This window comes from Chiloscyllium plagiosum, unplaced genomic scaffold (genome assembly GCF_037043375.1).
Source record: "Chiloscyllium plagiosum isolate Xiang-an unplaced genomic scaffold, Cpla_swu_hap1 HiC_scaffold_10, whole genome shotgun sequence".
Lineage (NCBI taxonomy): Eukaryota > Metazoa > Chordata > Chondrichthyes > Orectolobiformes > Hemiscylliidae > Chiloscyllium > Chiloscyllium plagiosum.
The window spans coordinates 78883698-78908004 of NW_028270148.1; the positions used below are offsets into that span (position 1 = coordinate 78883698).

At 43.3% G+C, this 24307-nt stretch overlaps 1 protein-coding gene across 2 annotated transcripts in view; it reads right to left on the minus strand.

The window, feature by feature from the left end:
- The window catches only part of tulp4a (TUB like protein 4a), a 392269-nt gene that overhangs the window by 334744 nt on the left and 33218 nt on the right, over window positions 1–24307 (minus strand). For both annotated transcript variants that reach the window (XM_087991477.1, XM_087991476.1), the window contains exon 3: window positions 19799–19960. In XM_087991477.1, coding sequence (XP_087847603.1) covers window positions 19799–19960 — 162 coding nt within the window. The remainder of the gene's footprint in view (window positions 1–19798; window positions 19961–24307) is intronic.

Below are 24307 nucleotides of genomic sequence, written 5' to 3' on the forward strand. Positions count from 1 at the left end.
CCAACGTTGTCTATCTTATACGTTGCAGGCAAGAATGCCTGGAGGCATGGTACATTAGGGAAACCGAGCAAAGGCTATGACAACGGATGAATGGGCACCGCACAACAAACAACAGACAGGAGGGTTCCCTCCCAGTTGGGGAACACTTCAGTGGTCCAGGACATTCAGCCTCGGACCTTTGGGTGACCATCCTCCAAGGTGGACTTCGGGACAGGCAGCAGAGGAAAGTGGCCGAGCACAGGCTGATAGCTACGTTCGGTACCCATACGGAGGGCCTCAACTGGGACCTTGGGTTCATGTCACATTACAGGTGATCACCATTGCACTACACACACACTGTCACATACACACGGACACAGGTACACATAGACACGCACACAGACACCCACACACACCCTTATAGACACACACACTCCCACATGCACCCCCTCACAGACTTAAGACACTCTGCACTCACTACACACACACACACACTCACTTTCTCACACTCACAACCCCCACCCCAGACAGACACATACACAGACAAAGACCCACATGCACACATATATTTTGTGGGGTGAATTTGTATTTGCAGAGTTACATTGTACTTTGCTCAAAAACTGCATGAGTTTATGTAACACTCTGTCATCTCACTTTTTAGATTAGAATCAATCTAAACATCATGGCATAGACAGAGAACACGGGGGCCAACACCTTCAACATATTGTCTAGCTATCACCATTGTTAACAATTAACCCGAGAATGCAACTTTAAAAAAAAGGTTTTGTGATTTACACATGAAAGAAGTGAAACTATCACTAACAGTTGAAAGGCTTAACAGACAATCAATTTTTCAATGTATAACTTCAGTTACATGACACTAAATTTTTGCTATAAATTCTGTGTTACGAAGGAGCCCTCCACTATCACCTGATGAAGGAGCGTTGCTCTGAAAGCTAGTGTGCTTCCAATTAAACCTGTTGGACTATAACCTGGTGTTGGGGAGATTTCACTGCGGTGTTTAATGTAGGGCTAGGGAGGGTGACACTTCCAGCCCTGAAATGGTTAACAACAGCCAAGCGAGCTGCTGCAGGCGATTGCATGACTGCTGGAGCTTGTAAGGGATATGCATAATGTTAATTAAATCTTGGAGCCTGTAAATACCAGCCAGTATCAATTGCCCCATCGAAACTCGGGATTCATAAAGAAACTGATCGGAATCTGTAACTGTTAGACAAGTGTGAATTGCTCTATCGGAACCTGTAACTAGTGAGTGTGAATGGCTCTATTTAAGTCTAAAGTTGATAAGTGTAATTGACAATTTAGTTAAACTAAAACTATTGAAAATGGCTAGCCTGTCAGACGCATAGTAATTCCTTGACACAATGGACTATTGAATACGGGATCGGAACCGCTCCCAGGGATGGCTGAGCCATTGTCAAGCACAGCAGGAGCTGGACAGGCACTTCGATGCGGCCAATAGGAGGACGGATCCCCAGCGCGCGCAGATGAATGGACCAATGGGGAAGGCGAACTGACCGGGGACTCCAGGCAGCGCGAAGTATAATTGTGTCAACTTTGAACGGGAAGGGAGAACGCCTTCTCCAACGAATGCATGCTTGTAGATTCGTTGTATCAGTTAAGATTCTGTGAATAAACTGCTGTCTGCGTCTAATCATAGTTGCCAGTGTGAGTCTCTCCTTCCAAAAGAACACGCAAAGACGGGACCCTCCGGGTCCGTCTTAACATTGAGCCCTCCACTATCACCTGATGAAGGAGCGTTGCTCTGAAAGCTAGTGTGCTTCCAATTAAACCTGTTGGACTATAACCTGGTGTTGTGTGATTTTTAACTTTCTTAAATTAAATACTCTTGTTGTTTCCCTCAAATTCTACTTGATGCTCTTATTCGAGTTTGAATTAATTTTCACACTGTACTTTGCATGGGAATGAGATATTAAAGAGTTAATTTGTTCTGCTGACCTGCAAGAAATTGAATACCCTGGGGGCAGGATGAGATTTCTGTTCTAGAGGTAGAATTTAAGTGATTTTGCATTGTAATTCCTTACCATTCAGAGCATTTGTATCATCATCACCTATTCAGAAGTCAACTGGAACATTACAATTGAAATTCTGACTGCACCCTACAGTTACAAAAAAACACAATTCACACCAGATCTGGCCATTAAGGAATGATTTGCGTTGTACTGTTTCTGGAAATGATGTGGTCACTAAATTGTGTTTTGAGGGGCATGTAACTGTGGGTTTAGATTAGATTAGATTACATTACATTAGATTGTCTTGTGGGCATTACTGACTGTGATGTAAAGATTTTATATAAAGGAAGGACTGTTCCTTTGTTCAGGGAAACCACTCGACATGCTTCTCAAGCTTACTGTACTGACTTAATAAAATTTGGCTGTTGTTCACAGAAGTTGGTGTATTGCAGTTGCATCAAGTGTGAAAGAATGTCAGGAAAAATAACTTAACAGGAAGGCCTCATAAACAATGCCTGGATGAAATTTTATTTGGCAGCTCATCTGAAATTGTGGATGTTCAAATAAACGAAGCACATGACCTGCCCACCAACTACAAACAGTGTCTCCCATTTGATTTATTTTTGGTGATTTCAGATGACAAATTAGATGTGAAGGTATGCTGTGAACAGGATGCCAAGAATTTACAGCATGATTTGAACAACGTGCGAGAGTGTACATACAATATAGAAGCAGGCCTTTCAGCCCACCATGTTAATGCCGACCAACAAATACCAAAATATAACAATCCCAATTACCTGCACTTGGTACATAACCTACGACGCTTTGGCATTTTACATATTCATCCAAATGCTTCTTAAATGTTGCATGAGTTCATGCCTCCACCACCATTTCAGTAAACATGTTTTATATATTTATCACTGATAGACTGTCTTTATACTGATACCCACCTTGGCAAGGAGGGAATGAGTAATATCATATTGTGTACCTGATGGCACCTCCGGTTGAGGCAGGCCAAAAGCATGTCAGATCATGTTCAACATGTCAGCAAAACAATGCCGTTCAAGGGGTACACTGCATAACAGGGAGAACACCCTTGCCAGGAGGTAAATTTGAATGTATCCAGCTTGATTTCATTTAACTGCCACGTTGTTATAAGTATTGTCTTTTTATTATTGACATATTTAGTAGATGGATTGAAGCCTTTCTGATCACTAATAATAAAGCCTCAACAGTGGTAAAATTACTCCTGACCGAGATCATACAGAGGTTTGGAGTGCCTCGGCAGCTTAGTTCAGACAATGGCCCCCACTTTGTGGCTTGTTGTTGAGTTTCCCTATGTGAGGCACTGCATATCCAGCAGCAATTCCATTGCGCTTATCACCCTCTGGTGGCAGGAATAGGGGCAAGAGCAAACTGGATTCTTAAAACCAAACTGACTAAGTTAATGTCTGAAACAGGCCTTGCCTTTAGCCCTGTATCACATGACGCTTACCCCATACTCGACCACTACACTATCAGCAGCAGGAATAATTTATGACTGAACCAGTAGGAACCCTTGGGATGCAAACACAGACCCACCCACCCACGTAAACTTAAATATTATGGGAGATGAAATGCAGAGATACTTTCAGCAGCTAACATCGCTGCTGAAGTTTCTCCACTCATGGGTAAAGCACGCCTTCGGACCACCAATGGATCAAAATTCAGATGACCAGAGCGAGCCCCCCAGACCATAAACAGGAGAACTCATGCTGATCAAGCTTGGACACAGATGGAAAATATCATTCCAGATGCTCCTGTAGACACCAATGACAAAGTCCAAGGACAGAGTCGCTCACTCCACCTGACTGACTGTAAACGATGGTCCCCTCAAGTAGTCTAAAGACTACACTTACAGTCTACATTAGGCCTAGAGGACAATTTGTTTTATAAGACACACACTTTTGCATGGTAATTGAACTGTGTGTTACCCATTTGCCCAGTCAGTAGAGACAGCATTTGTAGCCATTCTTGGGTGGACCTCCCCCTCAAGCTATACAGCACAGATACTTCAAACACCCGCTGTATTGGTCAAAGCTGGAAGTTTATAAGGATGTCATCGGGACAGTGCATAGAGCTGATAAATTCAGATAAGACTCAGTCCCCTAGCTGCACAGGGACGCGGGGAAGATATGGTACAACTTGCTATGATCCTATTAGCTATCCACTTTGCTTGTCAGGACGGGGGGCCTGTCCTTACGCTTTGGTTCCCACAAATACCTTGTGCCCAAAAGCAATGTGTGCATAGGACTGCCAGGTGTGCAATGGAATATTCACCTGAATCTGTGACAAGGAACTGCAGGAAGGCAGTTCATTAGTGGGCATTGCAATGGAACCCATGTGAGCTCAGCCTTGGGTCATATCCTTTCTTTGGATGTAGGTTTGCTCGCTGAGCTGGAAGGTTTGTTTTCAAACGTTTAATCAACATACCAGGTAACATCTTCAGTGAGCCTCTAATGAAGCACTCATGGTGTAGCCTGCTTTCTATTTATATGTTTAAGTTTCCTTGAGTCAAATATATAAATAGAAAACAGGCTTCACCACCAGTGCTTCATTCAGAGGTTCACTGAAGATGTTACCTAGTATGGTGACAAAACCTCTGAAAACGAACCTTCCAGCTCAGCAAGCAAACATACATCCAGAACCTCAACCTGAGCTACAAATCTTCTCAAAAGTTGCTAATATCTTTTTTATGATTACCAATTGATTGGATCAGAAGAAAACTCCAGTCAGGAGAGAAACTGGAGATATAAACAATTTGCGACTGCCAATAACCAAGTGGTGAAATGCAACATCCGAAAGAGGGCGTGTGTTCCTTCTCAACGGGACCTTCACCATGGCCACTCTGACTCTACCCACCCTGTTTGCTGTAGGGACAGTAGGATCACTCACTGTCCCATGCCCACAGAAGGCACCTGCCCACTGCAGAGTAGTATCATGAGCTATTGGTCAGGAGTTTTGTGCAGATTGGAAGGATCCAGTGACTCTGGGCTCTTCCCTTGGTCACAGGTTCCTGGGGACATTACCCTCGGGGATTAGCAGGAACAATGACAGCAAAGAACTGAAATTACCTCATTTGTTAACCATCCTGGGAAACAGTACAGTGAGGGGACTAGATGCAGTTAATCGGGAATTGGCGGAGTTAAGGCTATACACGCAACTGACCAGATATGCAGTAGACTATCTATTGGCCCAACAAGAGGGTGTGTGTACAATAGATTAGATTAGATTACTTTACAGTGTGGAAACAGGCCCTTCGGCCCAACAAGTCCACACCGACCCGCAAACCACCCATACCCCTACATTTACCCCTTACCTAACACTACGGACAATTTAGCATGGCCAATTCACCTGACCTGCACATCTTTGGAACTGTGGGAGGAAACCGGAGCACCCGGAGGAAACCCACGCAGACACGGGGAGAATGTGCAAACTCCACACAGTCAGTCGCCTGAGGCGGGAATTGAACCCGGGTCTCTGGCGCTGTGAGGCAGCAGTGCCCACAATATTACTCCTACAAATGCATCACCCGGGTTATGGATGAATCATATAGCACAACCCGTGTCATTCAGTCTATTTAGAACCAACTGAATCATTTCAGACAAGGCCATAAGAATGGAGATGGATGGCTACTGGAAGGATCCTGGGGATTCTATGTACACCATGGGCTAGTGATTTCTGTTATTATAATTACTGTCTATTGTGTGTCAAAAACTTGTTTAAGTACTGGCTGTAAGATACTTATGAATAAATTGGTAGCACCTTTTTCATCCTCCATCCAAATAGTTCTCATGGAATGATAAAAGGAGGGAATGTAATATTAAAGAGTTAACTTGCCCTGCTGACCTGCAGGAAATTCGATATCATGAGGCTAGGGTGGGATAACTCCGACTTACAGGTAGATTGTAAGGAAGTTATATTCCCATCTCTTGGCATTCATAGCCATTTGCTTGGCCATTTTCTAGTTCTTCACAATCCATTTTACATTGTCATCTCCTACTATTTACATTTTTATCCCCTATTCAGAAAATCAATAAGAACATTACAGTTGGAGTTGACTACTTCCTGTAGTTTAAAAAATTGATTTGCAACAGATTTGACCATTAAGGGATGTTTACATTATATTGTTTCTGGAGAAGGTCTTGAGTCTTGAGTGGCATGTGACTATGGAGGGATAGCTGTGGGTTGTCTTGTAGGCATTACTGACTGTGATGTAAAGATTCTGTATAAAGGTTGGACTTTTGTTTTGTTCAGGGAGAGCTTTGACACGACTCTGCAAGCCCTGCAAGGTGTGTGTTAGAAGTTCCTCCAGAAAGTTTGTACTGTACTGTGCTTAATAAAATTTTGCTTGTTCACATAAATTGGTGTTTGCAGTTGCATCATGTGTGTACGAATCTCAGGAAAAAGAACTTAACAGCTCCACATCCTGTCAAATAAGGCATACACTTGGACAAAATATTCAGAACGACTCATGTGGATAGATAAGTCTAAATAAGGCACACACTTTGATTCAGAGACTTGTGTATAAAGAGCCAGAAGAATACACTTTCTTCAGCAACACTTCGAAGATTGATTTTTTAAAGAAGGTACCTTACGTCAGAAGGCATGGTGAAGACCCCGAGCAGAGTTTCAGCCAGTTGCCAACTCTCCCAGGTAATAATGTTCGGGTTGAGTTGCAGAAAGTGAAAGACAAGAGATTGAGATATCTCCAATAATTAGAAGTATGTATTATTTGTTTAAATGTTTAATAAATGAATTGTGTTTTATAGCTCTAAGTGTCACCATGTATCTTCATCTATGTACAGTTGTCTCTCAGAGACAGGCAAGCTAATTTTGGCGTCCCTTGGTGGGCGTCAATAAGAGGGAGCTTTCTTTTACTCCTACATTAGACCAGGTAACTTCAGACTCTTCCAACAACCAGTCTGAGCCTGAATTAAGAATGCAACTGCCACATATGATGGCCAGGATTAAGTGGGTACCCGGATGGACGAGGTAGAAATTTGGTCGCAAGAAAGACAAAGGACACACTAAAAAGGTTAGCACTAACAGAGAATGGTGGGTCTAGGGGACTCTAACTGGAGAGGATTTCGCAAATAGTACATGACTGGGAAATGGCCAAAGTACAGTGAGTATAGTGGTGATACAGGAACTCTTTGGAATACGACAAAGGATGTTTAGGAAAACAGGCACTTTTCAAGTGCAGAAAGCTATTGAAATAGGCTGCATGTTAAAAGACTAGGCAGAAAAGCAGCAGCGAATGCGGAGTCTGCGAACACAGGTAACCGAGCATAGAGAAGAGATAAACAAACTGACTGAGAAGGTAGGGATTTTAAAAAACCAGACAGATACAGAAATCATGCCTGTGAGCCAGTATCAAATGCAGTGTGAAAAATTGATTAAGAGAAAAGGACAAAAATAAAGAGGAAACGAGAAAAAGGGCTCACGTACAGACAGAAGAGCTGAAGGAAGTGTAATGATTTGAAAACACCTGTGAATGTAGTACATAAGGCAGCACAGGAGCGAAAAGGGACCTCAGGCAATCATATAAAGTCAGATATCTGCACAAAGAGGGATAATATGTATATTTGCGACACGACTCTTTGAGAAGGTATGGGAGGAACCTGGGGAGGTCTAGTAGATGAAGTAGCCAGATATGGAAAGAAAGACCCAGGGGAATGGCGTCCCTCTCTGGATGGAGGGCAGGGGAAAGATCTATTCCCCAATAGTCCCCCGATCACTAGGAGACAACAGACAGTAGTCTCAGAGAGCAACAATAACCACCCAACATCACATATACCACCTCTTAAGAGTTCAACAGCTAAGAAACATAGCCATAGGGGATTATCAGTTAGGCAACGAACCCTGGGAGCTGTCCCAAGTACCGAACCGTACATGGGTTAGATAATAAGGAGAAGAAGAAACTAATACTGATGTATCTCCATCCCAATACACATTCAGCTTTGCCAGAGCCACAGAATGCACCAGCGGGACATCAGGCAAGTTAAGGGAGGCCATGGGAGCTAATAGAGAGGACTCAGTGGACGCCCTGAATAAGTGCAGACGGAGGAAAGTAAAGCATTCAAGTGTGTTTGCTGCAAGGCTATACGTATCGCTGCAGAGTGTATATGACGCAGGGCTAACAAAATCTGGCTGCACCTTTTGACAATCGGTGAGTCCATACACTGGCATCCCACGGGCACAGTGTCATTGTAAAAGATCTCTGACAACGTGTAAACACACATACATGTGTACGGAGGAAAATGGTCAGAGCTTTAGGAGAAGGAAATGAGAGGGTATAAGTCTCAGAGAGGAAGATTGATATCTCTTAGAGATCAACAGGCAGCATGAAGAAATTAAAGAAAGGGACCAGTCCCAACGGGAATACTAGTGCCTATCAAATGGTTGTGAGGGGGCATGAAATGGATGATGAGCCCTGCTCATGGTCACAGGGAGTGGTAGGGGGTCATGAAAATGTTTTAATTGCGGGAAAGGGCACTATGACAGAGATTGTCCAAAGCCCTGGAGGTGCAGAGCAAAACAGATCCAGGTCCAACTCTTGCCATAAGAGGGCCCAGTCCATGCCACAGAATTGAGTCCAAGTGGGTTGTACTCCAATCCTCAATGACAGTCTCAGACCTCTCAAATATGGATGCGTGATGCAACATAGGATGGGACAGGGAGGCCCTTAGTGGATGGTAGGGTTGGAGGCCACCCTATCACTTTCCTTTGGGACATGAGAGATCCCGCACCACCCTGAACATATCTGCTGTAAACAGGTGACGATTGGAAAATAGAAACAGAAATAATCTTGAGTGTAAAGAAGGACATGTGACTCGCCCTTTAAATAGACACGGAGGAGGGGTCGGGTTGATGCACGTGATAGTATTTAGAAAACTCCCAGCAAATCGACAGCATATCCTGGGAAATGATTATATGGCCACAGCAGGACTGTGCTTTGGCCCAGTGAACTGCATGAGGTGGCAAATGCCAGGAATAAGTGAGTAGTTTTTTTGTTGAAATCCTTGCAGGACAGTAGAAGGAGAGCACGTGCCTGGTGGGAGAAATATGGACTTGAACGAGGACCAGGTAGTACAAAGATTATTGGACAAAACCAGAAAGCGTTTCCCAAACATGACTGTGGACAGATGCAAGAGGTGGTGTGCATTCAGGCCCAGATCCAAAGCCCCAAAAGCAGTATGGATTCCCCAAGTAGGTGGAAGGTGATACAGAAATAGTAGTAGAAAGACTGGTAGTACAAGGGATGTTAAGGCAAATCGTCTCTACGAACAATTCACTTTTGGCCGTTAAAGAATCCAATTGACTATTGATTATCGAAAAATAAATAACACCCTTAACAGCATGGTTACTAGCCCCGAAACCATGATTAAACAGAGTGAATCTGCACAGTGGTTTACAGTCCTGATATAAGTAATAGATTTGGTCAATCCCCCTTGTCCAAGGAGTGTCAGTATAAAATTGCATTTACCCTTAAAGGATAGCAATATATGTGGATAGCTTTGCCACAGCCATTTCACAACTCCCCCTCAATGGTTAAGTAATGGTTTGCAGGACTTTTCTAGGCCAGACTGCCTCATACAGTATGTTGAAGGTTTCTGTTTGCAGAAGTAAATCAATCAGGAGCATGATCAGCTCCTGAAATGAGTTGTTGCAACTTACTAAAGAAGCTTGGGTTAAAAATGAATCCAAAAAAGGTTCAGATAACGAGGCAGCAAGTGAGTTGCTTAGGAGTGGTGTTAACACCAGAAAAAAAAAGAGAGCTAGACAAATAAAGAATTGAAACAGCAGCTAGACTCCCTATCCCCACAAATGAGAAGTGATTAAAGATTTTTTGGGGGGGCTTGATTGGGTATTTACAGAGACTATATTGATGATTTTGTCACAAAGGCAGCACCACTAATGATATTACTGAAGAAAAATGCCACATGGGAATGGAAGCCAGTACACACAAGCAATAACAGTTTTGAAAAGAGGTTTGGCGATTGCTCCTGCCCAAAAAAATCTCAAATCCAGCTAAACTATTTTCCATGGAGAATGCTGCAACGGAGTTCACAATATCAGTGATCTTATTGCAGAGGTACATGGTCAGTTGAGACCAGCAGCTTATGTATCACGCACACTCATGCCCAGTATATCAAGTGCACATGGCATGCAAAAGGCATTTATTGGCAATATTCTGGGTAGTACATTTTACCTACTTAGATGGTTGAACCCATTGACAATTTTGCCAGAACATGCATCCATTCAGATGTTGCTGGATGGACGTATGGCACAGCGAGCCAAAACAGAATTGCTAGATGGATGCTGTTATTACAAGGGAGGAATATAGAGGTAAAAAACTGTAAAAAAAATAATAACTTAATTTACCAGGAGACACCCCATGAGTGAAAGGTGGTGATAGCAAATGATTCCAATTGTATCAAAACGAGAAAGGAGGAAATACCGGTAAACAGAAGACAGAGAATACCCAAGACAAGAGAGAGAAAGAGACTGAAACAGGAGAAAATAAAGAGAAAAACAAATCACTCTTAAAAATGTTTGTTGACGGCTTTTTTTCTGTCCAGGTTGGAGAATGGAGAACTAGTTGTACTATCTACATGGCAGATGAGCTAGGGTGAGAAGTGGATAGTATAGCCCTCAATTTGCCAAAGGCCATGAGTGCTCAAGCAGCTGAGTTGGCAGCAGTGGCATATATATGTGAGATAACCAGATAAATTCACCTAGAATCTATTATCTATTCAGAAAGTATGTACATGTGCAACAGTTTGATGGACTACCTATCCTTGTAAAAGGCTAGATGCTTTGCATTGACAGATGGGAAGGTCCTACCTTCCACCTCAATGCTGAGATACATTTTTGAAAAGGTGCAAGGGAAAGAATGTAGAGTCATGAAAGTGATACTTCGCCACAAAGGCAGCACTACGAATGATGTTAGTGAAGAAAAATACTAAAGAAAATGATTCAAAATTATCACTAGAGGGAAATAGAAAGGCAGGCGAAAGTGAGGACTGCAAATGCTGGAGATCAGAATCAAGATTAGAGTGGTGCTGGAAAAGCACAGCAGGTCAGGCAGCATCCAAGGAGAAGAAAAATTGATGTTTCGGGCAGGAGATTTTCTTGCTCCTCAGATGAATTAGCCAAATGAAGGACAATAGCTGGAGGAGAATGGCAGCTGCAGATGGAGAACACAGGAGCATAGAAATAGAAAGAAGCAGCCCCAATCGAATTAACAGGAGAACAAAGGAAGCATAGAGAATTATAAAAAAAATTAGTAGGACAGGAGTCAGAGGAATACAAGGAATGAAAAGGCATACATGTAAAAGAGGGAGCCATATTATGTGAAGGAAATCTTGGAGTACCATCGAGATAAAGTAATCAGATGATTTATTAGTACCACCATGTATATGGACACCAAGAGTTGGAAAACACCTTGGAGCGGTTGAAGGAATGAAAGGGGACATGGAACATCATGTGAAAAATTGCTTGATGTGCAAAAAATAACCCCGACAAAAATGTAAAGAAGGCATTCCTTAGACACATAAGGCCAGTAGAGAGGCCCTGGACAAATTTATAAATAGACTTTATGAGTCCCCTATTCCCAGCTATGGGACGATAGAAGTGTATTCTGGTGATAGTAGATCCTTCACCAAATGGGTAGAGAAATGTTTCATTCAAAATGATACTGCTAAAATCATAGCAAAAGTCTTGTTAGAAAATGATTTTACTTGTTGGGATTTACCAAGGAGGGTTGAGTCAAATCAAAGGACACATTTTAAAGCCCAGGTGATGCAGAATGTCATGACACTGCTAGGGATAAAACAAAGGTTCCAGATATTCAGTAGGCTACAGTCCAGTCGGATAGTCAAAAAGAATTAATTGAACCTTGAAGACAATGTTGGCCAAAATGGTGCAGCAGTAGCAGACCACTTGGGTGACAGTGATTAGATTAGATTACATTACATTACAGTGTGGAAACAGGCCCTTCGGCCCAACAAGTCCACACCGACCCGCCGAAGCAAACCCACCCATACCCCTACATTTACCCCTTACCTAACACTACGGGTAATTTAGCATGGCCAATTCACCTGACCCTGCACATCTTTGGACTGTGGGAGGAAACCGGAGCACCCGGAGGAAACCCACGCAGACACGGGGAGAACGTGCAAACTCCACACAGTCAGTCGCCTGAGGCGGGAATTGAACCCGGATCTCTGGCGCTGTGAGGCAACAGTGCTAACCATTGTGCCACCGTGCCGCCCACAGTGCTTCCTTATGTCCTAATGATAATAAGAACTGTAGTTTCCTTTACAAAATTTACCCCTTAAAGTTTGATGACGGGTCGAGTGATATATGACCTGGAGTCACTGATAGGATTAGATCTGTCTGAACCAGAAGTAGATGGAATAATGAAAGATAGGTGGGTACAACGGCTGTTTGAGAGTGTAAAAGAAATGAACTCATATCATTTGCAGCCATGGAGAAGGAAGAAACATCAAAGTCAGGTCCACTTTGGTTCCAAGACAAAGCCAAAGGGGTCAGATGGACTCCTCCGGCTCACCAATAGAAATGAAAATGAAGGAAAAAGGAAAAGGGCAAAAAATAAAATCGATAAAACATTTACTCGCCAACCAAAATGGATGAGGTGAAGGGATGGAAGGAAGGCTAGAATCAGCACATGAATTGGCTGAGGGTATGAAGACATTAGCACTATAAATACAATAAAAGGAATAAAATCAGATTGACTGCACATAACAGCAGAAACTACATTTGTTTTGTATGAAGAATCACCATAAAATCATGGAAGATCATTACCATTGTTTTCATTGGAATAAGGATCCTTTCCAGTGAATACTTTGACTGATATTTTTTAATGAATGGGAGGGGCAACATTAGTTGTTGTGAGTGGCACATATTACAAATTCAAACAAATGTCATGGTAATGGTCACATGTTGGCAAGAAATGTGGGTTTTTGTGTTGCCATGGCCTGTCCCTGGACATTAGAACCCTACTTTCAAATCTTTGCTCCAGTGGCCAAGAAAGCAGCATTATCAGTTACACGGTCTGTGAAAAAATTAATTCACAGGTGACTTGAAAGGTTCAAGGAAAAATTTCCTTTGGGTCGAAAATTATGTGTACTTGGATTTTTCTCAAATATGCCTTAGTCAGAGATACCGATTATGTCGCCACAGCAGCCTCAGGATAGGTTGTGGTGTACCTCAAATGAACAGAATGTGGCAATCAGCAATATCTCTTCTGACTTGACCATTAGCCACAAAGTTATGTTTAACCCAGAACCCAAAGAGAAACTGCGCACAACTCTACACATCCACCCAAATGAGACAGACGACAATTTACAATGATTTGCAGCAATGGAATTTCCACTTATTCCACACCACTGCAGATTGGGTAAAGATCATTTCTGAGGCAAAGGAAGATATCCATAAATGGGCTATGCACGAGATGGAAATTAAAACTCATGTTGAGGAGGCAATTAGGACTTACAGGTTCCAAGCTTCGAGAGTAAAGTTTGGGAATTGGGGACTGAACTGTCAGGTCCATCCGTAGATCAGAATTGTGTCTCATGTGATTGTTAGATTACAATTTGTTATACTTATTGTTGTGATAGTCTTATTTTGTTTGTGAAAAAGCAAAGTTAAGAAACGGAAGGGACTGACAACAAGGATTGGTCTCAGATACCAAAAAGATAGCTCATATAGAAGAGAGTTTGTAATGGTTACTTATTATAGGGTAGGAATATTGTAAACATAGCTAGTTAATAGTCTTTCCTACTATTTGTTCTTTACATTGATATCATGCATATCTTAGAAGATATGATTTGGAGATGTCAGTGTTAGACTGGGGTGTACAAAGTTAAAAATCACACAACACCTGGTTATAGTCCAACTGATCTATTTAGAAGCATTAGATTTCAGAGCGCTGCTCCTTCATCAGGTGGTCCTTTCCCATTCCTCCACTTCTCGCCTTCAAACAACCACCAAACCTCAAGCAGATCATTGTCCTGAAAGCTGGGCAGTTTGCTACAAACAACGTCATACAACCATATCACGATAGACACTGCAAGATGTGCAAGTGTCTCAACACGGATACCACCATTACACGTTGGGACACCTCCCACTGTGTACGTGGTAGGTACTCATGCAATTCAGCCAATGTTGTCTATTTTTACACTGCAGGCAAGGATTCCCTGAGGCATGATACATTTAGGGTGTAGGTTTGCTCGCTGAGCTATAGGTTTGATATCCAGACGTTTCATTACTTGGCTAGGTAACATCAGTGGCGACCTCCAAGTAAAGCGAAACTGTTGTCTCCTGCTTTCTATTTATAGGTTTGTCCTGGATGGGGTTCCTGGGGTTTGTGGTGATGTCATTTCCTGTTCATTTTCTGAGGGGTTGATAGATGGTATCTAGATCTGTGTTGTGGTTCTGTTCGCCGAGCTGGAAGTTTTTGTTGCAAACGTTTCGTCCCCTGGCTAGGCGACATCATCAGTGCTTGGGAGCCTCCTGTGAAGCGCTTCTTTGATGTTTCCTCCGGTGTTTATAGTGGTCTGTCCCTGCCGCTTCCGGTTGTCAGTTTCAGCTGTCCGCTGTAGTGGTTGGTATATTGGGTCCAGGTCGATGTGTTTGTTGATGGAGTTTGTGGATGAAGCACTGATGATGTTACCTAGCCAGGTAATGAAATGTCTGGATATCAAACCTATAGCTTAGCGAGCAAACCTACACCCTAAACCTCAACCTGAGCTACAAACCTTCACAAACCTTGGATGATACATTGGAGAGACCGAGAAGAGGCTACAGCAACAGATGAATGGGTACCACACAACAATCAACAGACAGGAGAGTTCCGTCCCAGTCGCAGAACACTTTAGTGATCGGGACATTCAACCTCGGACCTTCGGGTGACCATCCTCCAAGGGACTGGCAACAACGCAAAGTGGCCGAATAGAGAATGATAGCCAAGTTCAGTACCCATGGGAATGGCCTCAACCGGGACCTCGGGTTCATGTCACACTACAGGTGACCCGAATGCACTACACACACTACATACATACACACACGCACTCCTACAGACCCTCTCTCATATGCTCACACATACACTCCTGCACACATCCTCTCACAGACTTTTATCCCTTTACACTCACACACAAGTTTGTGGGTTGAATTTGTACTTGTAGAATTACATTTTATTTTGCTCAAAAACTGCATGAATCCATGTAAGATTCCATAAATCTGTTTTGTTAGATTAGAATCAGTCTGAACATTGTGGCACAGACAGTCTCACATAGGGCACCTCACACCTTCAAAGCATTATCTGAGCCAACATGACACCAATTGTTAAAGTTCACATGAGAATGTAACTTTAAAAAAAGTTCTGTAATTTACATAAGAACTGGAACCAACATGCTCATCCTAAAAGATGAGAGACTTAACTAAAAATCCAGGTCTTTTTCAATATATAATTTCAGTTACATCATACTGTAACTTTTGCTATAAATTGTGTCTTATAATCTTATACTTCACAACCACCTGATGAAGGGCTCCGAAAGCTAGTGCTTCCAAATAAACCTGTTGGACTGTAATCTGGTGTTACGTGATTTTTACAAGATATGGACAATATATTTGTGCGAAGTGAAACGGATTTGTAATTTTGTTTATGCAATGTCTATAGTTTTGAGAAATATAATGATCTAAATGGCATTTCAGACTGCACAGCAGAAGTAATGCTACATTGAGCAGACATTGCTGTAAGGGGCTAATGCTCACCACTGTCTGGAGGTGTCCTGGAAGATGTAGAAAACTAAGTAGAGATGATCCTCAGATAAATCTTTGGGTCAGAAGAGGGGAGATGTTGGATAAGGCTGAAGATGACAGGAACAGATAATAGGCTTAACAATGGACTGTTTTTATGTGAATGGAACGTGAATGAATCATGCTGGTATGCCAACAGTTAAAACTGCAGGAAACCAGTAACTGCTGTCTCTACCAGATAAGCCATGTATTTGGACAAAATATTTGTGATCGCTCACATGCATAGATTAGTCCAAATAAGGCATACACTTGGCACAGAGACTTGTGCATAAACAGCCTTTGTTCAGCAACACTTCAAAGATTCACATTGTAAGAAGGTACCACATGGTGGTACCACAAGGCATGGTGAGGACGCCACGCAGAGTTTCAGCCTGGCCAACGGCCAACTCTCCCAGGTAATAACATTTGGACTTGTTTATGGACATCAGAGTAGTGAAAGACAATATCTTTAATGTCAAAAGTGTGTTTCTGGTCAAGTAATGAATAAATTAATAGTGTTTTATAGAGCTCTAAATCTCTCCGATGCATCTTCATCAATGCATGTACTGTTGCCTCAGAGACGGGCAACACAGTGAAATGGATGGCATGGTAGCACAATGGTTAGCACTGCTGCCTCACAATGCCAGGGACCAGGGTTAGATTGCAGCTTTGGGCAACTATCTGGAGTTTGCACGCTCTTCCCATGTCCTTCCTTCCACAATCCAGTAATGGGCTGATTAGATGGTCAGGTTGCTTCTTGCAAGTTAGGATAGAGAGACCAGAGCTGAAAATGTGTTGCTGGAAAAGCGCAGCAGGTCAGGCAGCATTTAAGGAGCAGGAGAATCGACGTTTCAGGCATGAGCCCTTCTTCAGGAATGAGGAAAGTGTGCCAAGCAGGCTAAGATAAAAGGTAGGGAGGAGAGACTTGGGGGAGGGGCGTTGGAAATGCAATAGGTGGAAGGAGGTTCAGATGAGGGTGATAGGCCGGAGAGGGGGTGAGGGCGGAGAGGTCAGGAAGAAGATTGCAGGTTAGGAAGGTGGTGCTGAGTTAGAGGGTTGGGACTGAGAAAAGGTGGGGGGAGAGGAAATGAGGAAACTGGAGAAATCTGAGTTCATCCCATGTGGTTGGAGGGTTCCTAGGCGGAAGATGAGGCGCTCTTCCTCCAGCCGTTGTGTTGCTATGGTCTGGCGATGGAGGAGTCCAAGGACCTGCACGTCCTTGGTGGAGTGGGAGGGGGAGTTGAAGTGTTCAGCCACGGGGTGGTTGGGTTGGTTGGTCCGGGTGTCCCAGAGGTGTTCTCTGAAATGTTCCGCATGTAGGCGGCCTGTCTCCCCAATGTAGAGGAGGCCACATCGGGTGCAGCGGATGCAGTAAATGATGTGTGTGGAGGTGCAGGTGAATTTGTGGCGGATATGGAAGGATCCCTTGGGTCCTTGGAGGGAAGTAAGGGGGGAGGTGTGGGCGCAAATTTTGCATTTCTTGCAGTTGCAGGGGAAGGTGCCAGGAGTGGAGGTGCTTTGGTGGGGGGTGTGGACCTGACAAGGGAGTCATGGAGGGAGTGGTCTTTTCAGAACGCTGATAGGGGAGGGAAATATATCCCTGTGGTGGGGTCCGTTTGGAGGTGGCGGAAATGATGACGGATGTATATGGAGGTTGGTGGGGTGGTAGGTGAGGACCAGTGGGGTTCTGTCCTGGTGGCGATTGGAGGGGCAGGGCTCAAGGGCGGAGGAGCGGGAAGTGGAGGAGATGCGGTGGAATCGACCACATCTGGGGGGAAATTGCGGTCTTTGAAGAAGGAGGCCATCTGGGTTGTTCGGTATTGGAACTGGTCCTCCTGGGAGAAGGTGCGGTGGAGACGAAGGAATTGGGAATATGGGATGGAGTTTTTATAGGGGGCAGGGTGGGAGGAGGTGTAGTCTAGGTAGCTGTGGGAGTCGGTCGGTTTATAGTAAATGTCCGTGTTGATTCGCCTGAGATAGAAATGGAGGTGGTCCAGGAAGGGGAGGGAGGAGTCTGAGATGGTCCAGGTAAATTTGAGGTCGGGGTGGAAGGTGTTGGTAAAGTGGTTGAACTGTTCAACCTCCTCGTGGGAGCACGAGGCAGCGCTGATACAGTCATCGATGTAGTGGAGGAAAAGGTGGGGGGTGGTGCCAGTGTAGCTGCGGAAGATGGACATATCCTACGAAGAGGCAGGCATAGCTGGGGCCCATGCGGGTGCCCATGGCGACTCATTTGGTTTGGAGGAAGTGGGAGGATTGGAAAGAGAAGTTGTTCAGAGTGAGGACCAGTTCAGTCAGTCGAAGGAGGGTGTCAGTGGAAGGGTACTGGTTGGTACGGCGGGAAAGGAAGAAGCGGAGGGCTTTGAGTCCTTTGTGATGGGGAAATGGAGGTGTACAGGGACTGTGCATTTAACACATTTTCAGTTCTGACCTCCAGCATCTGCAGTCCTCACTTTCTCATAGAGAGACCAGAGTTAATAAACAGCTAAATTGCCTTTTAGCATCCAGCGGTGTGCAATCTAAGTGGTAAATGCAGGATGGCAGAGATTAAATGCAGAGTGTGGATCTGTGGGGATGCTCTTCGAAGGGTCTATCCTGTACTGTAGGAATTCTGTGATTCTATGAAAAGCTCCCCCACTGATTCATCTATCACTTGCCTCGTTTTGTTCTTGAAAATTAGGCCCATCTGTGCTCCCTCTCCTGCTAGCTTTCTATATGCTAGCTTAAAAAGCTCTCCATTTTAAAAATTCTGTCCTTACTGCATCTTTCACACTTTGTCTATCATAGTTAATATTGGGAAAGTTGAATTCCGATTCCCTACAATTATTGGTCTGACTAATAAATGTCAGAAAGAAGGTAATGCTGGAGACAATTTGAAATTTATAACAAAAGCCTGACTCAACAGCCTTAAACCATCCCCTGTCCTGACCACCAAGGCACTTAGGATGAATTGCCAATCAAAAATCTGAAATGACGCTAAAGAAGATAATGTTACAACAGACAATTAAAAGCCTGAACAAAGTGATCAATTTTAGGGAACACCCTCAAGAAACAGAGGTTAATGGAGTGAATTTTAGTGGTAAGGGCCTAGGCAACTGAAGGCACAGCCTTCAATATGGGGAGTAATTAAAACCAGAGGTGATGCATTATAGTCAAGAATTGGAGAAGCACTAAAATCTTGAAGGTTTGAGGATCCAGAAATAAAGAGGGAAGAGATCACAGAGGTGATGTGAAACCAAATTAAAATCTTACAAGTGTGTTCTTATCAGACCTGAAGCTGATGTCGGCCAGAGAGCGCTGGGTGACAAGTGAATGAACTTCATACAAGTTGGGATAGAGAGATCAGAGTTAGTAAAGATGGAAGACAGAGCATGGAATGGGCAAATCAAGAGGGAACAAAGGCATAGATGAGGGTTTCAGCAACAGAGTAGCTGACCTGTGGTGGGTCAGATTCATAGTATGTTACAGAGGTCAAGGTAAGTGGTCTTGGAGTGGATATATTGCCCAAAGCTCACTTTGCTGTAAAATATGCCACCAAAGTTGCAGAAATACTAGCTCTACCTAAGGTGGAAGGGACCGGTGATTAAGAAATAGTTTGCAGCAGGGCCTGAGGAACATGGCTAAAGTTTTCCTAGAAACTTCTGCTCATCCAGAACTGGTTGAAAAAAATACCAGTGATTGAGAGAGGTAGTTGGATGGAAGTGATCATCAACATATATGCTGAATTTCATGGATGATGTCGCTGAGGAACAGCAAGTGGATGATCTCGAGATGCAACACATTTATGATAAGTTTTGGCAAGCCCAAAGATCTAAACACTGCAAAACATGCAATTCTGACCATAAAATTTTACAGTTTCCTTTTTTTCATAAAAAATCTGAGAGCACTCTTTCATAGTAACTTATTCATATTCAATTGAAACATTACAATGATCGCTAAAATTCATACAATTACAGTACCTGTTGATCATCAGGTGTCCATATTCCACAAGTAATCTGGCTATCCAAATTAATCTCAGAAGACCAATGTCGCTGCCCACTGACAGATCCAACCAGCACAAAGCCATCTCGGTAAGAAATCAGTGCCTGTGTACCATCATGGCTCCAAGTAAAGTCGCTCACCTGAAAAACAATCAAAGGGAAAAAACATTGAAGTAAAATAATTCATGCATTTCTTGATTCTTTTTCCTTTTTATTTCCCCCCAATGCAGTGATCAGTATCCTAGCAAATCACATTACTAGGTGTATGGAGAGAGCATTAAAACCAATCAGAAGCAGCAGGGCATTGTAAGAAGGGAAATATAAGTTTATGAAACAAAAGTATATGGTGCCATTTCAAGGGAAACAGGATAACCAAGGCGAGAATAGGGCACATTAGTATCCGAGGAAGAAACATGTGGAGCTGAAGGACAGGGTGTTAAATGACTATTTCTGTAATCATAGTCGTACAGCAGAGAAACAGACCCTTCGGCCCACCATGTCTATGTTGATCAACAAACACAAAACTATACTAATCCCATTTACCGGAACTTAATCCGAAGTCACCTGTGCCCTAGCATTTCAAGAGCTCATCCAAATGCTTCTTAAATGTTGTGATAGTACCTGCCTCCATCACCCAACACTTGGTGGGTTCCATATTTCTATCACCCTCTGGATGAAAAAAAAGTTCTCAGATGTCTTCTAAACCAATTGGACCTCACCTTAAACTTGTGCCATCTGGTCTTAGACATGTCCACCATCATGAAAAGATTCTAATGATCTTACCATCTATGCCTCACTTAATTTTCTATACCTCAAATCAGATTCTTCTTCAGCCTATCCAGTCTCTCATCATAACTGAGACTTTCCATCCAATGCAACATCCAAGTGAATTTCATCTGCAACCTCTCCAGTGCAATCTGACCAGAACTGCACACAGTTTTCCAAATGTGACCTAACCAATAGTCTATAAAGTTGTATAAATACTTCCCTGAACTATCCTCATCATAATATTTAGTCAGCTTTTCAAAGATTCAGCTAAAATCATCAACAGGAACATCCAACAAATCCACTGACTATCCCGGTCTTTCCAAGTATCAATTAATCCTGTCCCTCAAAACATTTTCCAACAATTTCCCTACCAATGACATCAGACTCATCAGCAGCAGCAGAACCTCGCAGACAAGGATCGGTTTCTTCCACTCTCAGGACAAGTCCATACAAGGCTGTACAGACCTGCTACCACAGCATCTGTTACACATGGGCAATGATGGTCACGGGAAGGGGTCGGTGGACCATTGGAGTGGCAGCACGCTCTTTTCACTAGGTTGCCGTTTCTCCCCAGTGGTAAGTCTTGAGATGCTCAATGTCCTCCTGGATGCTTCTCTATTTTGGATGGTCTTGAGTCAGTGATTCCCAGGTGTGTGTGTGAATGCCACATTTCACCAGTGAGGTCTTGTTATCACTGAAGCACTTCCTCTGTCCACCTAGGGCTCAGCTGCCATTTCGAAGGTGGGAGTACTGCTTGGGGAGTTTAGTGCAGGTCATGCGGATGACATGCCCAGCCCATCATACCTGAACAAGGGTGGCCAGTACTTCAACGCTGGAGGTTTTGGCCTGGTCAAGGATGCTGGTGTTGGTGCATCTTTCTTCCCAGCATTCACAGGATTTGTGCAAGCAGTTTAAAGGACTGCAACAGTATCACCAATATCAGAGCAACTAGTCTGTAATTACCTGGCCAATCCTTATTGCCCTTCTTGAACAAAGAAACCACATTATTTATCCTCCAGACATCTGCTACTTCACCTGTGGCCAGCGAATCATTGAATATCTGTGTCAGGGCATCAGCAAAATGGGCAGCACGGTGACTCAGTGGCGAATATTGCTGCTTCACAGCACCAGGGTTCGATTCCACCCTCAGGCAACTATCTGTGTGAAGTTTGTACATTCACAGTCTGTGGAGGTTTGCTCCCACAATCCAAAGATGTGCACATTAGGTTGGTTGGCCATGCTAAACCACCCATTATGTAAATATAGGATTAGGTTGTAAATGTAGAATTACAGGGATGGGCTGTGTCTAGATGGGACGCTCTTCAGAGGGTTGGTGTGGACTCAATAGGCCAAATGGCTGCTTCCACACTGTAGGAGATTCTCTGATCTGCTCCCTTGCCTCCATAGCAGTGTGGGGTTTCTCTCATTAGGGCCAGGGGAATTACCATAGAATCACAGAATCCCTACAATGTGAAGACAGGCCCTTCAGCCTAACAAGTCTTTGACCCTCCAAAGAGTACTCCACCCGAACCCATTCCCCCACACTATTACCCGACATTTATCTCTGACTAATGCACCTAACCTGCACATCCCTGAACACTATGGGCAATTAAGCACAGCCAATTTACCTAAGCTGCACATCTTTGGATTGTGGGAGGAAGTCACAGTACCCGAAGGAAACCCACATAGACATGGGGAGAATGTCTGTGTGGAGTTTACACAGTTACCCAAAGCTGGAATCAAACCCGGGTCCCTGGAGCTGTGAGGCAGCAGTGCTAGCCACTGAGCCACCATGCCACCCTTGATAAAACACACCTCCGCATTATTCTGATCACGTCCTAGAACCTCACCATCCCTACTCAAATTTCCAGTCTCTCTCATTTGTGAATATAGATGAGAAGTATTCATTTCAGACTTCACCCTCAGGCTCTATGCAAGATTGCTCCTTCGATCACTATTAGGTCCCACTAATTCCCTGGTAGTCCTTTCGCTCTAAATATACTTAGAAAATGCCTTGGGGGTTTCCTTTATTCCATCAGCCAAACATATTTTCTGCCTGCCCTTTGTCCTTTTTTCTAAGAACACCCCCCTTACACTCTATTTCCAAAAGACCTCCCTTGTTTTAATGCTGCGTACCTAATATATGCTTCCATTATTTTTAATCTTACTCTCAATTATTCCTTGACATCCAGGGCTCCTTGGACATTCTACCCTTGCCCTTCACTCAGAGAAGCACGCTGGCTCTGAATTCTCACTGTATTACATGTATAATACTCCCACTTTTCAAATGGAGATTTACCTACAAGTAGCTGTTCCCAGTCTATGTGTACCAGATCCTGTCTAACGATAAAGAAATTTGGCCCTCCCCTAACTTCTGCACAAATATGTTATCCCTTTCCATAATGGCTTTGAAGCTTACCAAGCTCTGCTCATTATCACCAAAATGTTTGTCCACTGACACTTCAACCACTTTATCCCTAGGATTACATCATGCACTACCCCATCTTTAGTAGGAGCAGCTACATACTAGAATGTAATGCCCTCATGGATGCGGTGGCAATACTGTGCCTTTAAAGAAGTGTTCTGTCCTGTGCTCTTGAAGCGGGCTGTTGACACCATGGAACGGACATGTCTGCTTTAGAGGTGGGGGTAAACAGCTTAGACTCCGAGAGTGTTTTTAATTTAGACAAAAGAAGCATGAATGGATGGAGTCAGTCACATACAGACCCAGGGTTTTAGTCTCACTTTCAGTTGAGGTTTTGAACTTGAAACTCTTTCAGCTCTTTCTCTTGCCGCAGTAAAGCGTTTGAGCACTCTTTCTGCTGCAAGATTATTTCTCCTGGACTGGAGATCATGTGAGGAGAATCAGTGTTATTGAATTTGTCTTTGCCAAAGGTGGGTTTCGGGGATGCCATTACATTGGAACAGGTTAGTAGTTAAATATATATTACCTTGTTAAGTATTTCCACAGAGCTAAAGTTATGTCAATTCTTTTTTGTATGGTAAGAATAAAGTGTGTTGTGTAGGGAAATCTTTATGCAAGATGAAATAGCTATAATTACAGGTCAGCTATTTTGAAAGTGATACCCAAAGTGAAACAGGAAGGGATGAAGTGTTAATCATAGAAAAGCAACAGGACGAAGGGGAAAGCAAATGTTAAAAAATGTTCATCTATTTGAATGCGCTAGTATTTGAAATAAATGAATTAACAACATAAAATCGAGTTTAATGGATGTGATCTTACAGCTCTTACTGAGACATGGTTACAAGGAGACAAAAGCTAGAAACTAATGTTCAGACATGAGTTTTCAAAAGAACAGACTCTAAGTAAATGGCAGTGGGTGTTATGGACCAGGTTAGACACCCTCCAAATATTTTACAAAGTAGCTTAGATCTTCACTACTTCTTATTGTAAACGACCCAGCTTTAAGCAATACAGAATTTATTTAAAAATAGCGAATTCTTACAAGAGTATAAAGGCTACAGGAGTATATGTAAGAGGGAAAACAAGAAGGCAAAAAGGGGACATGAGATAACTTGGGCAAATAGAGTTCAGGAGAATCCAAAGGGTTTCTATGAATACATTAAGGACGAAAGGGTAACTAGGGAGCGAATAGGGCCCTCAAAGATCAGAAAGGCAGCCTATGTGTGGAGCTGCAGGAGATGGGGGAGATAATAAACGTGTACTTTGCATTAGTGTTTACTGTGGAGAAGGACATG